This window comes from Mytilus trossulus, chromosome 10, assembly GCF_036588685.1.
Source record: "Mytilus trossulus isolate FHL-02 chromosome 10, PNRI_Mtr1.1.1.hap1, whole genome shotgun sequence".
NCBI lineage: Eukaryota > Metazoa > Mollusca > Bivalvia > Mytilida > Mytilidae > Mytilus > Mytilus trossulus.
In genome coordinates this window covers 53435841-53449520 of record NC_086382.1, presented here as the reverse complement: position 1 = coordinate 53449520, position 13680 = coordinate 53435841, and the positions used below count along the sequence as shown (strand labels likewise).

Sequence of the window (13680 nt, the reverse complement as noted above, 5' to 3'; positions counted from 1 at the left end):
TTATTTTTGATAGATAGTTTTATTCATTCAAATGTGACGTCATTTTTATGTGCCGTTTTACAAATTCAAATGTGAATATATTTTTTTTGTCCTTGTGGCGTCACTTTGCGTTGAGGCGTTATATTTAACATGGCCATTAAAGCGGGAGGTTTGGCATGTCACAAAACCAGGTTCAACCAACCATTTTTGTCTTTTAGATATGTCCTGTACGAAGTCAGGAATATGGTCATTGTTATATTATAGTTCATTTCCATGTGTGTTATATTTTAACGTTGTGTTTCTTTTGTGTCGTTTGTTTCCTCTTGTATTTGAGTGTGAATTCACAATATTATATTCTTTGTGAATAGAGACATAACTCATTTCAAAGTTATCTTGCCAATAAGAAAACGTAAATTGAAAGGAGGACAGAGAATACTTTGAGATTAAATCTCTTACAAAAAGAACAAGATGCAGAAATAGAGACCGAATTACAATCGGGAAATTAAAAAAAATCAACAATACCATGGCAAGGAAACGACGAAAACACAAGTAGTCAACGAACACTGCATAGGATCAACAGACAAGGCAATACGAACCACACCAGAATCATAAGGTAATTTCAGGGATTAACAGGTTGCGTTTTACATGTGACACCCGGCGTGTTGCTCGCTGCAAGTGTACATTGAGTATAAATAGTATTTGAGGAAAGGAACCGAATCTCGTGGCGACGAAAAATGTAATTTGTCCGTGATCAACTGTGGCACGGATAAACTATAACGGTATTAAACAAAAGGGACGATTACAAGTTTACGACAAACGACAAAATATATCTACATTATAGTTAAACTTGATTTTGTAAACAATTAAAATTATGTGGTCAATTTAGTTAGTTTGAATATATTTATTTATAGTGGAAGGGGAAACCAAAACAAGTTTTGCAACTTATATTAATACCTTTCAACTTTGCGGGTCAATTTAGTTAGATGTACTTTTCCCAGGTTTATTATAAGAAATATGTCGTCTTTATTATGAAACCTTTTGATGGCATTGGCTTTGTTTTTGATAAACAAATACATGACTAAGTACGTATAACTATCCCTTTGGTAAACTTGTGATTCTAATTTATCAGTTGAAATTTGGATTTTAATGAGATTTCAGTAATTATGAGATCTCTTGCGTCAATACTTCGTATCCGTTTTCTTTGTTAGTTGATATTGGGTTGCTACTAATCTTTTTAAACCATTCTCATTTTTTTCCGCATTATTTTTAGAATTTGCTTACATAGCTGTCTCAGCATGGGGAGGGTTATGTGCTGACAGAAAATTAAATCAAACCACGTTCTTGGAACGACTTTTGAAGTCAGAAGCCTGTATTAAAGCGGTTATCTTTGGTTGTTGTCATCCATTACTGTTTATTGTGGTTGTATTGTTTCAGCATAAATCATGCAGTTAAAACTTTTCGCTTAGTCGGAGCAAGGGACGGGTTTTATTCATTATTGATGGTCATACATTGACATCTCATGGTAGCTGTTTTCTATCTCTTTTTTGTTGTTGTGGATTGTATTCGCATTAGAAATCCTACCCTAACTCATTATTTTTTATATAACTGTTTCCCCTTACAGTACGTCACTTTGACCCCGGTTACTGTCCATACTTTATTGATGTTTAAATGTATACATTATGATATTTCCCCCGATTTACAACTTGCTTGGCATTGAGATGAATATTTTACTGTAATCATGTTGATAGCTCATCACAGCTTTTCGATAGTCATAAGCAGTCTTTTTCACACTTAAGTTTTATTTAGATTAAAAGTATTAAGCACAATTGGGATTTTTGATTTTTGCTTCTTCATTCATTACCAAGAAAAACTCCTATATCATATAGACAAACACATTGTCTTCCTTTGAAATCTGACTGGTTAACACATCCGGTCGTTGTGAGAAACATGCTTTAATAGATTTTTTTTAGAAAACCAATTTTTTAAAATAAGACATGTAAAGGAGCAGCAGGTATAATAAGTTTAGGATGATTTTTCTTTGTGACCTTATTCGTCAAATTTCTCTCTCTACCACTGTATACACTTTAATATTCCGTAAATGTACAAATACTGAATAAAAAGCTGGCAGAAAATACATTTAGTCTAGATTCATTTTGCCAGTGTGTACTTGTGTTTTTTTTCGATAATAGTTGCAGATTTGAAGAAAAAACTAATGATTTTTACCATAAGGCGAGTATTTTGTTTTATTAATTTTGAGTCACTTGAAATCTCACTCAATAACGGAAGAAATAACTTCGATTGATAAAAATCATATGATTGTAGAAAACGGATATCACCAATTAGCTCGTGTCAAATTTAATATCGTTTGGAAACACTTTTGTCAATTTAGTTATTTGTTATAACTTAAGTGTAATGTGTTTATCACAACTTTGAGACTTTTACAGAATAATGACAACATGATAAAGTGAAAGCATTCATAAGGAAATCCAAATATTTTACCTTATTGATATATGATATTAGCAGACATTTCAAAAGGTATTGTAATTTTAAACTGCAGTCACCATGTCTAATTTTAGACAGTTAAAAACATTGCCAAAAGAAAAACAAGATAATAATAAGACATACGATTGCCTCAACATCATTATACAGAGATAAAGCATTAACTTTAATCCACATGAGGCAATTAGTGTCGATTATTGGAATTGTGTTCAACGTAAAACTGTAGTCTGCAAATTCGTGCCACTGTATAGTGTGTTGGACATTATGACAAACATACATTTTAATGATATATCCTGTAAAAATACATAACTGAATAACGAAAAAATATATTGAACAGGTCCGATTAAATAATTTGTTATTAACTAAAGTTTATAAAATACAAAATTTGAATTCATGAAAGACAATATTAAATAATGACAAACAAATATTATCACAAGACTACCAGATGGATTTTACAATTGGCAAAACTAACGCACTGGCAAATCGCAAAAGGGAACTAAGGCTCTATTCGATAATTTGTATTTTGCTGGTAAACAATTTTATCTTATTTCAGATTTTCCATCTACGTTAATAAAATATTCGGCATGAAAAATCTGGGAGAGGGAAGAAAGTATTTCTTTTTTAGTTTCAACATTTATTTTATCAATAAATTGGAATTATACATTTAAGCACTAGCATGCACGTGCTTATAAAATTAGCAGACAAAAAACCAAAGATGGTATATGATTGCAAAGGAGACAGCTATCCACAAGAGGTCAACCGAAAATGTAGAAACAAAAGGTAATCGTACGACCTCTAAGCATGAGTTAAACACATAGCAAGCAATGTAATGACTCGACAATAGAAAACGTTAAATAATCAAAAAAGGTAAAACATTGACTTGACTTATTTACCGGGCAACACACAATTCACATATATAATATGCAGCAACAAACGACAACGAGGATAAGATAAGTGGGAAATATTCAGATATATGATTTACTTAAAGTATTTTACAGACAATGGAAGCACTACCGACCAGTTATCGAACATATGGATCAAATGATTTTGAAGTAAGTCCTGAACAGCCACCACCACAAATACAACCATACCAGAATACTACTTCAAATGTGACTGTGGTGGTCAATCAACCGTCATTGCAACACAATCAGGTTATGGTCACTACTTCATTGGACGGACACAGACATTGGTCAACTGGACTCTTTGATTGTTTTTCGGATATGGCCAATTGTGAGTCGATAAAAAAACATTACAATTTTTTAAATATAAAGGACATGCATCGCCTGCTCTACTGCTGATAGGCATCCATCGAAAAATCGCATTTATTGATTTTATTAATGAGATATAAGAAGGACGGGATTATGGCTACGCCTAGTGAAATACATATGTGGTCATCAGGGACACACATATTTAATAACAATCCACCAAATCACGATGGCGTCCTTAAAACGATAACATTACTTCAAATATTTAAGCAATCTGTTCGATAGTTTCTTTTAAAGTTGCACAACCAATCAATGGAAACATGAACAGCGACAGGAGCCTTGTTCTGTGTTATTTCTTTATCCCTCAACAGCATGCCCATTTAAGGCGCCTGTAATGTCCAAATTTGATGAATAAAGGCAACAGTAGTATACCACTGTTCAAAACTCATAAATCCATGGACAAAAACAAAATCGGGGCAACAAACCAAAACCGAGGGAAACGCATTAAACATAAGACGAGAACAACGACACAACATTAAAATGTAACGCACACAGAAACAGACTAAGCATTAAACAAAATCATATGAGAATAACAAATATAACATCAAAACCAATAACATGAATTTGGGATAGATAAGTACCGTGACACGTCTGATAGTAATGTGAATTAACACCCAAAAATAAGAGAAAACAAACGACACAACGTTAAAATGTAACACACACAGAAACGAACTATAATAAATAATAAATAAATAGGAGAACACAATTGACAAGGAAACACACGAATAATAGCTAACAAAAGGCAACACGTTTAAAATTTTAATACGCCAGAAGTGCATTTTGTCCACACATGACCTACTAGTGACGCCTAGATACAAAAGTTTGAAAACCGAAACAAGTACAAAGTTGAACAGCATCGAGGACCAAAAGTTCAAAAAAGTTGGGCCAAAAACGGACAGGGTTTTCTGTTAGGTACCAGAACAACACTATTATTTAGAATAATTTATACTTTTGCAAACAGTAAATTTTATAAAATGACTATACAAAAGATATAATGATAAAACTGAAGTATAAACTAATTGCAGGAAACAATCGAAATACATTATATAACCCGACAAAAGCAACACCAAAAATAGGCACATCCGAATAAGTTTAAACCTCAACGCCAAGTGACGTCATATTTGAAATTGTAAAAAATGAAAAAAAATGACGTCACATTTGAATTTGTAAAAAGCTATGTCCGTTTAGTTTTGAATCTTACTTCAAAACTGAACATTGCATTTTTGCAGGTGTTTTTACATGTTGTTGTTACCCATTTGCTGTCTGTAACTTGGCATCACGATTAGGGGAATGCTTCTGCGCACCAGCCTGCGTACCTGGCGGAGATATCATCTTGAGAAATAGAATAAGGAGTGTTGGAGGAATCAGAGTAAGATACACGAATACTAGTTAAATATTATTCACTTTGAGCATTTCAGGATTTTTAAATATTTCGGCCTCACTGAAGAGACACTGGTTGCGAAATGTGCATCTGATACAGAAAAGATTTCACCGTTTATGACATTGATACAGACACAAAATTATATTATACATTGCTTAATTTATTTTAATTAAACACATTTGAGGAAATTGATGACAATCAAAAGTATTTGCCCATGTGTCATGTATTTGTCTGCCTATGAAAATATCTGTTCTATAAATTGTAAAGATGTTAAAGTGGAAGAGCCAGTCTACCTGGTTTTATAGCTAGCTAAACATCTCAATCATATGAAAGTCGCATTAAATTCCATGATATTGTCAACCATGTGTTAGCAACATAAACCATAGATATGTTATAACGTCAAAAATTGGGGTACAGCAGTCAATATTGCTTTTTGAATTTTCCTTAGAGTTCGGTATGTTTTTTGCTATTTACTTTTAAGGTATATTTAATATAAATGTGGCGTGGTATGTTGTAAAAAAGTCATTATGTGGTATAATTATTTATTTTGCACCAATTAATTTGTTTGAAATACTTTATGATAAAATTGTCATTTGTCTCGATAATTGAACACGATCTTCACCTTATTTTAGGGTTCAATGTGTGATGACTGTCTTGTGATTGTGTGCTGTGGACCATGTGCTGCTTGTCAGGAAGCTAGAGAACTGACAAATATGGGGATTCCTTAGATAGATGGTCATAACAATGTTTTTTGTAAAGAATCCTCTAAATGTAAACAATACAATGTATCAAAATCAATTGTTAAGTATCTCTATGCATTACATTGGGTAGTAATATATTCGTAAACTGTATATCACATGGACCTTATAACATAAAATTTAGAATGGAACACATTTATTCAAAATCAAACATACAGCTTTTAAAACACAAATGCAGGTAAAACTGTACTAGTAAGCAAGAACATTATTAATAACTATTTTATTAGTCATAACTGAAAAGTGCGTTCGTCATGTTGTAATTTGAGTTTTTATCGACTCTGGGTTCGACATTGTCCCCTTGGTATCTTTTCTATTTCTTTCGAGCTAAAGAATTCACAACGGAACTTATAATATCAGATACAAGATATATACATTATGCATGTCTATATACTGTGTGTATATTAAAAGGGGTTGTATGATTGCCAATGCGATAACACTCCACAAGAGACCAATGACACAGACATTAACAACTATAGGTCCCCGTATGGCTTTCAAAAATGAGGAAAGCACATACTGCATAATCAGCGATAAAAGGTCGAAAAGAGGAATGTTTACAATTCAGACAAGGAATATAACGTCCTAAAAAAATAATGAAAAAAATATGTAGCACTGCAACAAGCTAAATAACAGGTTGTTTATTTGGGACAAGCGTACACAGAATGTGGCGGGGTTCAACATGATAGCGGGGCGACAAACCCTCTCCTAAACAGGGACAGTGATGTTACAGTTCAAAATAAGAACACACTGTAAAAATCAGTTGAAAAAGACTACGCTTACCTGATAAATACAAATAGAAATACATCTAAAACACAGAGTGGTATTGGACGGGTTTTTGTACATCTTTACACCAAAGAACATCGAAAGGAACTCTCGAACCCAGAATATGAAAATGTAATTAAAGGATGTTTGTACTTGAATACGCTGTAAGATTCACGAGGGACTATAAGAATATTAAATTCATGTGACGCTAACTTGTGTGACGGTGCTAGGACCTTCGACTGTTTATGATATTCTTATTCATTAATTTTAGAAAATTTGAGAAATGTAAGATAAAGAATGAAGTCAATGTAACTGCAGAAAATGCGGAAGATACTAAGGGTATATTACAAAAGCTCTTGGATGAAAGATAGACACGTCATGACACAAATTAAAGACCACGAAAAGATACAAAAGTTAAAACACTACATAGAAAACTAAGAAACCAAAATGATGTGATCTCAGGTGCTCCAGGAGGTTGGATAGATCCTGCCCTTCTATAGTGGCATCCGTCATGTTGCTGATGGTTATTTGACAAAACTACAATTAGTCCCTATATATTCCCACCAAAAATGTCCGCGTATATTAATTATAGATAGCAGTATTTTCGTCAACTATATAAGTTGTTATGATTGGCTATTGAATTCGCATCTACCGGAACTGTAACACATTAATGATATGATCCTGGCAATACATAAAAGATTGTTTTTGGTTTTAAATAATAACTGTTTGAATCACAAAGTACATGTATTATGCTTTTCCGTCATTTTTTATTATTTTTACTGGAGAATATTAAAAATGCGTTATTAATGTTGCATTTGACTGTAAATTTGTCTTCCAGAAGTTTAATTTTAATTTTTTAATTTTTTTAAGATGACAGACAATGAAAGAATGCTTACATCTTGATACATCGAAAATTGTCATTCCGTACCTTTGATTGAATTTACAAAATACTCATTATCTGTAATGGAAGGAAACAGATAGTACAGATACAGAGCTTGTGAATGATATATAATATATCCATGTGTTAAATGGGTGAAATCAAAATGAATTTTTATAATTAATTTTAATCTCCTTATAGTACCTTGAAGTTCTAATTTTACATTTTCATTTTTTTCCAAGACAAAAACTTTTTTCGAAAAACGACCAATTTCGAAACGGAAGAAATTACTTGAAATATTATAATTGTTCTAATCGGAAATGTATTGTACAGTCTCGTTCTAAAATTATCACATGATTATATAAGAGGGATTAGCGAATACTTCCGTCAATATTGATACCCTCGAGAACGAACAGCTTACTTTTATTCGTACATATAAGAGGTTGGTTACTTCAATACAATAACATTATATAAGTTTGATTCTTTTTAATCATTTTTTCTTCTTGCGCGCATTCATAAACATTCATTTATAAGCTTAGGTATCTGTTTAACGGGTAATATAAAAGGTTATATTTCCTTGTAAAACTATTTAGTTCATCGTCAATTGATCACAATTTGTAGAAATCTTAAAACAAATAAAACAATAAAGTTATATGATTTTCCCCATTAAATCAACTGATCTAAAACGAATAACTAGATGATTCTTTTATATTAAAGGGAATGTTTAATTCATACAAATGTTGATGTTTGATTGGCTGAAATAATCATTATTTGATTCTTTCATATTGCTTTCATTGTATATGAAAGCAACCAAAGCTTTACGCAATTCAATATTATAGAATGTTTAGATACTAATACCTAATCATTCAACCGTAAATGTATATATTTGGAATTGTATGTGTACTCCGTGCAACAATTATGTTTCAAACAAAATTGCGAATTTCATTCATTTGATAAAAGAATTAAACAGGAAACTATAATATGAATCTAGCATGTAATGAAATTGTTGTTAGACAGACTGACCTTTCAAAATATCTGGTTTTCTCGAAATAGATACGATATGAAACAAAGACAAAAGAAACTTCACTAGAAAAAATATTGATTTCATTTATCATTTTTTTGCTTTGGCTTCCTTTTTAGCATATCCTATTTCTGATTGCGAAAATAATGTATTATTAATTTCAAACATTTGAAATCTATTCTGGAGTTTTTATTACTGGTGCTTGTCATTTAAAGTCATATGAAACCTAAAATTAAATAAGCAAATATGCATATGTTTTTTTATAACTAAATGGATAGTTTTCATTTTACAACTTATGTACATATACTTCCTTACAGGAAGCAATTCGCACGACACATTTTCCGTATGCATAGTGACATGAGCGTGATACTCCTCGTAAAACTCCGGTGATCGCAATATGCATGAATCTATCATTAAAATAAACAATTATCTGATTATACATGTTTAACACGTGCTCAATACCCATGCTTTTTGTTATTTGTTTACAATAAGGTGACAATCGGTAATCTTCGGCTTCAAAACACGGCATTTTATAAGCAGCCAAATTTGTTAAATTATAACAGACAGAGAGAAACAAAAATTGACGATTATACGATATATTTGCGTAAAAAAATGACCAAAGCGTGCACAGAGGACTAAGTTTATGATAAATACATGCATGGGTTCAAGAATTGGATAAACATTATTTTTCACCACTCACTCGTTTCTTTTGACTTTAATGACTGATGTTGGACACGAGTAGAGAAGTGTGAAATTAATATATAAATACTGGATTAAGGCATCAGATATATGAACCTTAGTAAAATTTAATGTGAGATTTAAATGAGGTGGCTCCCTTTTGATTGTTAAGCCACGTTCAAAGTTTTCCAAGAAAATTTATTTCACTAGAAATTTTTGAATTATGCATTTTAGCGATGTTTCTTAGACTGTTTTTGTATCTAATTTTAAATTAGGATATGGAATATCGAGGAGGAAATCAATTATACCCAGAGATTAACTATGGATCTACTACCTCTCAACAACCTCAAAGTTACCACCAACCAGCACAGCCTCAACAATCCAACATGTTTAACCAACCAATTGTCCAGCAACCTCAAATGCAGAATAATCCTCTAATGGTCACAGGCTTTGAAGGACATAGGGAGTGGACCACAGATCTTTTTGACTGTTGTGCAGAGCCAAATACATGTATGTTTTAATTTTTAATGACAAAATATTCAAACAGTACAACATCAGATATAATTAAGATAATCTATCATTTGATAATAATTTAATGCAACTTCAAATTATACGACTTATATTTATTTATTTTGCATTGCAAATTGTCATTCATAATAGCTGTCAAAATATTATCAAGAACTAATGAAATTGTTTCACTGTTGTAGTAACTCAAAACCTATCATATTATTTTTATATGTATTGAACGATGTATTTTAATGGAACGGCCATTCCTTGCCTCTTACCTACAATATTAACAACACACAGGGAGGATTTTTATTCATCCGATTTTGTATTTATTTATACATGTATCTATTTTCAGTTTTACTAACTTGTATGTGTTATCCCTGTTCTATTTGCTACTTGGGATCACGAATAGGAGAAACTATGTGTATGCCTTTATTTGTTCCTGCAAGTGACATTACTCTTCGTAACAAAATAAGAACTGTTGGTGGAATCAAGGTAAACATTACAAAACTGTCTTTAGATTTCGAATTCATACATGGTGAACTCTTTACAGATTCAATTGAAAATAAGTTTGCTACTAGTATATTTGATGAAATTATACTTAAATAGGGATAGTAAATAACTGTTCTATTATTTTTCTTTCTCAGGGATAAATAACATTAGCTATGTTTGTAAAAACATTTAAGAATTTTTTGTCCTCGATGCTCTTCAAAATCGTGCTTTAATTGACCTTTTGAACTTTTTTATTCGAGCGTCACTGATGAGTCTTTTGTAGACGAGAGGCGTCTGACGTAAATACAAAGTTTCAATCCTTGTATCTATGATAAGTTAATTCATAATGTCATATTCAACCATCTCATATCCACGAGTTTCCTCTTTAGTTTGAAATAGACACTTCGATATCAGTTAATTATGGTCGTAGCAGAACATATGCAACAGGATTGGAAAAATGCTTAATATTGTATACTGATTTGCCTAAAAAAAATATAGTACAGATGTTAGAGATGGAAATAAAGAGCCTAAAAATGATTATTCATAAAACATATCTGGTAGTTTTACTGGATTTTTCTATTTTTTTTAAGTATTGTATACTTTGATGAAAAAGATTGACAGTGAATGGTTAAATTTCACGTATTAATGAATTACTCAAACAAAACTACATCTTTCATTTTAGATTTACAGTAACTCTTTTCTATTACAGGGCTCAATGTGCAACGACTGTGCAACAGTATTATTTTGTGGTCAATGTGCCGCCTGTCAAGAACATAGAGAACTGACAAACATGGGCGTGTCATAAATACTTGTGCTTATATTTCTAAAGATATGTAAACTTGGATAAACATAATTCCAGAACAATGTCATATTACTTAGAATGATAATTCCAAAAACGAACGCAAACTGTTTAACTCTATATATAAATATATAGATCTTTTAAAAGTATTACCGTGATGGGTATCGGCATTTCGTTTTGTCTTTTATTCCATTCTGCTCGATCATTCCCACGTTGGAATTCATTGAGTTTTGTAGTAGTAGAATACGCTCTCAAAACGTGTGATATTATATATAGTTTGACTTGGTCAGATAGTTGGTTCTCTTTTTTCAATAAAACATAAATCATCACTAAATATGTAATTTCTATACATTATTAACTAACCTGTTGATGATTATCATTGAATCAGGTAGCAAACCTTTTCATACGACTCTTCAACTTTCAATTAAGATAACACAATGGAGAAAGTCTGTATTATATCTATATCTTTTCTTTAACTTGTGAGAAACCACCAGAAAACCTCACAGCAAGTGACTGAACAGCACGAACATACAGGGAGTGATCTCTTTTGCCCTCAATGGATTCAGACCCTGCCTGGTGCACATGTGCCAAATTGTCGTAAAATTATGATTTCACCATGTGTTACTCCTTTTAGAGCAATTTCGGTGAGAACATTACAGGAAAGACAATAACAATCAAAACCAAGGAGATAACAAAGACTCACAAAACTAAAGGACATTTACATCAACAGTTATAAATAATAAATAAGAAACAACACGAACTCCACTAAAAACCAGAGGAAAAGGGGACAGAATTTTGGTAACAAACATATCCGTCGTCATCTAGGAAAATTAACGACCGACTAACTCGTGAGTGAATTCGTAAAGATTAATTCAATTTCACTACTTAGAATCCTTGATTAATATAGGTTCACTTTTCAAGAAAATACAAGATTTGAAATAATGCTATAACTAGAAAACATATGCATTGTACTCCTTATGCTGGCATAAGTGTAATTTTGCTACATGGAAATGGAATGCTCATAATGTGGTAGCTAAAATCATCTTTTTTTTGTCGTAAAGTGTTGTTCTCGCTTTGTTTATTCATAGTTTAGTCAAGATATGAGACAACTTCACTGTATCAGTGGAATCCTACATTTTCAGTTTGATGGGATATCTGCGTTCGACATAGTTTACAAACTCATCATTTAGTGACTGGGTATCATTTATATCGACTTTATTTTAATGAAGAATACAAGGTCCTTTTTATTCTTACTAAGTACTTCTATCTGAAATCTGCTTCTTGTAAATGAATAAACAAAATGAATAAACAAATACGCATGTATATGGGCATATTTCACAGAGAAATTGTTTTTTTTTAATGATGTCTTTAGAAGGTAAAACAATTAAATAATCAAGAGATCAACTATCTTGATGATGCCAGTTTCAGAATTTTTTTAATTAGAGGCGAGTTTTCAACTGATTGTTAAAAGAAAATGTATACTTCTTCAGCGAAAATGAACGTCATAATAAACTCTAAAATCTTATGAACTATAACATATCTGTTCATATTTTTCGTTTCACAATTTGAGCCACAGCACGCGATCTTGAAACAAGTACAATGTAAACACAGTAGGAAATATCGCTTCTGTTCAGTATTTCCATATAAAAGCACATTTATTGTTGAAAAAATTACATACTTTATACTTGTTTTTGTCCTTTTTGTCAGTAATTATTTCATCGACGTTTATTCTTATTGTAAATAAGTTGTCCAATGACTTTATATCGTTGATATATTATCGGTCATACTTGATATGATTATATGTTTTAATTAGTTCTCGTCATAAATAAATATAACAGTAGTAAACTGCTGTTCAATACTAATAAAACGATTTCGTGAAAACAAATCCAGGTTACGAGCCAAACCCGAGGTAAACACGTAACCTGTAAGAGAGAAACAATGGAACAACAGAAACACTGATCTGCAAATAAAACAAACGCCAACATACATATATAAATATGTGCAACAATATTCAAAGTAAAATTAGAAATTCGTGTACGTCACAGACGTCTTTCTATTGGATACATATGAAGGATTTAAAACCAATTTAGTTTATTTTCCCTGGTGCCGTTAAATCTAGAAAGGATGGACCATAGTAAATACGATGTTATTTTTCTATATCCTAAACTTTATTAGCAATACTAGCTAAAATTTAGTGAAAATATTCAATATCCCGACAAAATGACAGAATAAGCATTCTGAATATTGAACAAGTATATATTTATGTATAAGTCGGAGACTGCAGATGTGTCCTTTAGTATATACACACAATAAACATAATGTATGACTACTTGTCACAAAAACACTTCGAATGTTGTGATGTTCAAATACACAGTCGTGGCTATATGATTTTAATGTTGTAAAAATACTGAACTCCAAGGACAATTCAGTCTTTTTCTGTTGCCTTCGGGTACCAGGATCTCTTTATTATCACAGGCGCATATGATCAACTCTGAAATGGCTGGGGTCGTATTGCTCATCTTAGTTTTTTATGTGTTGTGTTTTCAGATGGTTGTTTCCCTTTTCGTCAACCTTTATTACTATTATAGACTACTGACTTTCAGTATAGACATTTTGAAACTTAAAATGTCCAAACGAGGTACGGTAGACATTTACCTTTATATCT

At 31.7% G+C, this 13680-nt stretch overlaps 2 protein-coding genes across 3 annotated transcripts; both read left to right on the top strand.

The window, feature by feature from the left end:
• The first annotated feature begins 2356 nt into the window (after window positions 1–2356).
• Window positions 2357–5922, top strand: LOC134687625 (placenta-specific gene 8 protein-like). 2 transcript variants are annotated; one of them, XM_063548064.1, is made up of 4 exons: window positions 2357–2514; window positions 3477–3708; window positions 4973–5112; window positions 5757–5922. In XM_063548064.1, the coding sequence occupies exons 2-4, from the start codon at window positions 3480–3482 to the stop codon at window positions 5850–5852; spliced, it is 465 nt and encodes a 154-aa protein (XP_063404134.1). In that variant the 5' UTR covers window positions 2357–2514; window positions 3477–3479; the 3' UTR covers window positions 5853–5922. The 2 variants fall into 2 exon arrangements, with proteins under 2 accessions (XP_063404134.1, XP_063404135.1); XM_063548065.1 differs by having other exon boundaries at window positions 3467–3708.
• A 1861-nt stretch (window positions 5923–7783) lies between these two features.
• Window positions 7784–11201, top strand: LOC134687624 (cornifelin homolog). Its single transcript, XM_063548063.1, has 4 exons — window positions 7784–7960; window positions 9493–9727; window positions 10080–10219; window positions 10926–11201. The coding sequence occupies exons 2-4, from the start codon at window positions 9496–9498 to the stop codon at window positions 11019–11021; spliced, it is 468 nt and encodes a 155-aa protein (XP_063404133.1). The 5' UTR covers window positions 7784–7960; window positions 9493–9495; the 3' UTR covers window positions 11022–11201.
• The last annotated feature ends 2479 nt before the right edge of the window (window positions 11202–13680 follow it).

Bases quoted from the DNA above. Each gene is read 5' to 3' on its own strand.
- LOC134687625 (XM_063548064.1), top strand. From the start codon at position 3,480: ATGGAAGCACTACCGACCAGTTATCGAACATATGGATCAAATGATTTT. The intron at 3,709-4,972 runs GTGAGTCGATAA...GCATTTTTGCAG, and splicing joins TTTTTCGGATATGGCCAATT to GTGTTTTTACATGTTGTTGT. The intron at 5,113-5,756 runs GTAAGATACACG...ACCTTATTTTAG, and splicing joins GGAGTGTTGGAGGAATCAGA to GGTTCAATGTGTGATGACTG.
- LOC134687624 (XM_063548063.1), top strand. From the start codon at position 9,496: ATGGAATATCGAGGAGGAAATCAATTATACCCAGAGATTAACTATGGA. The intron at 9,728-10,079 runs GTATGTTTTAAT...ATCTATTTTCAG, and splicing joins TTGTGCAGAGCCAAATACAT to TTTTACTAACTTGTATGTGT. The intron at 10,220-10,925 runs GTAAACATTACA...TTTCTATTACAG, and splicing joins GAACTGTTGGTGGAATCAAG to GGCTCAATGTGCAACGACTG.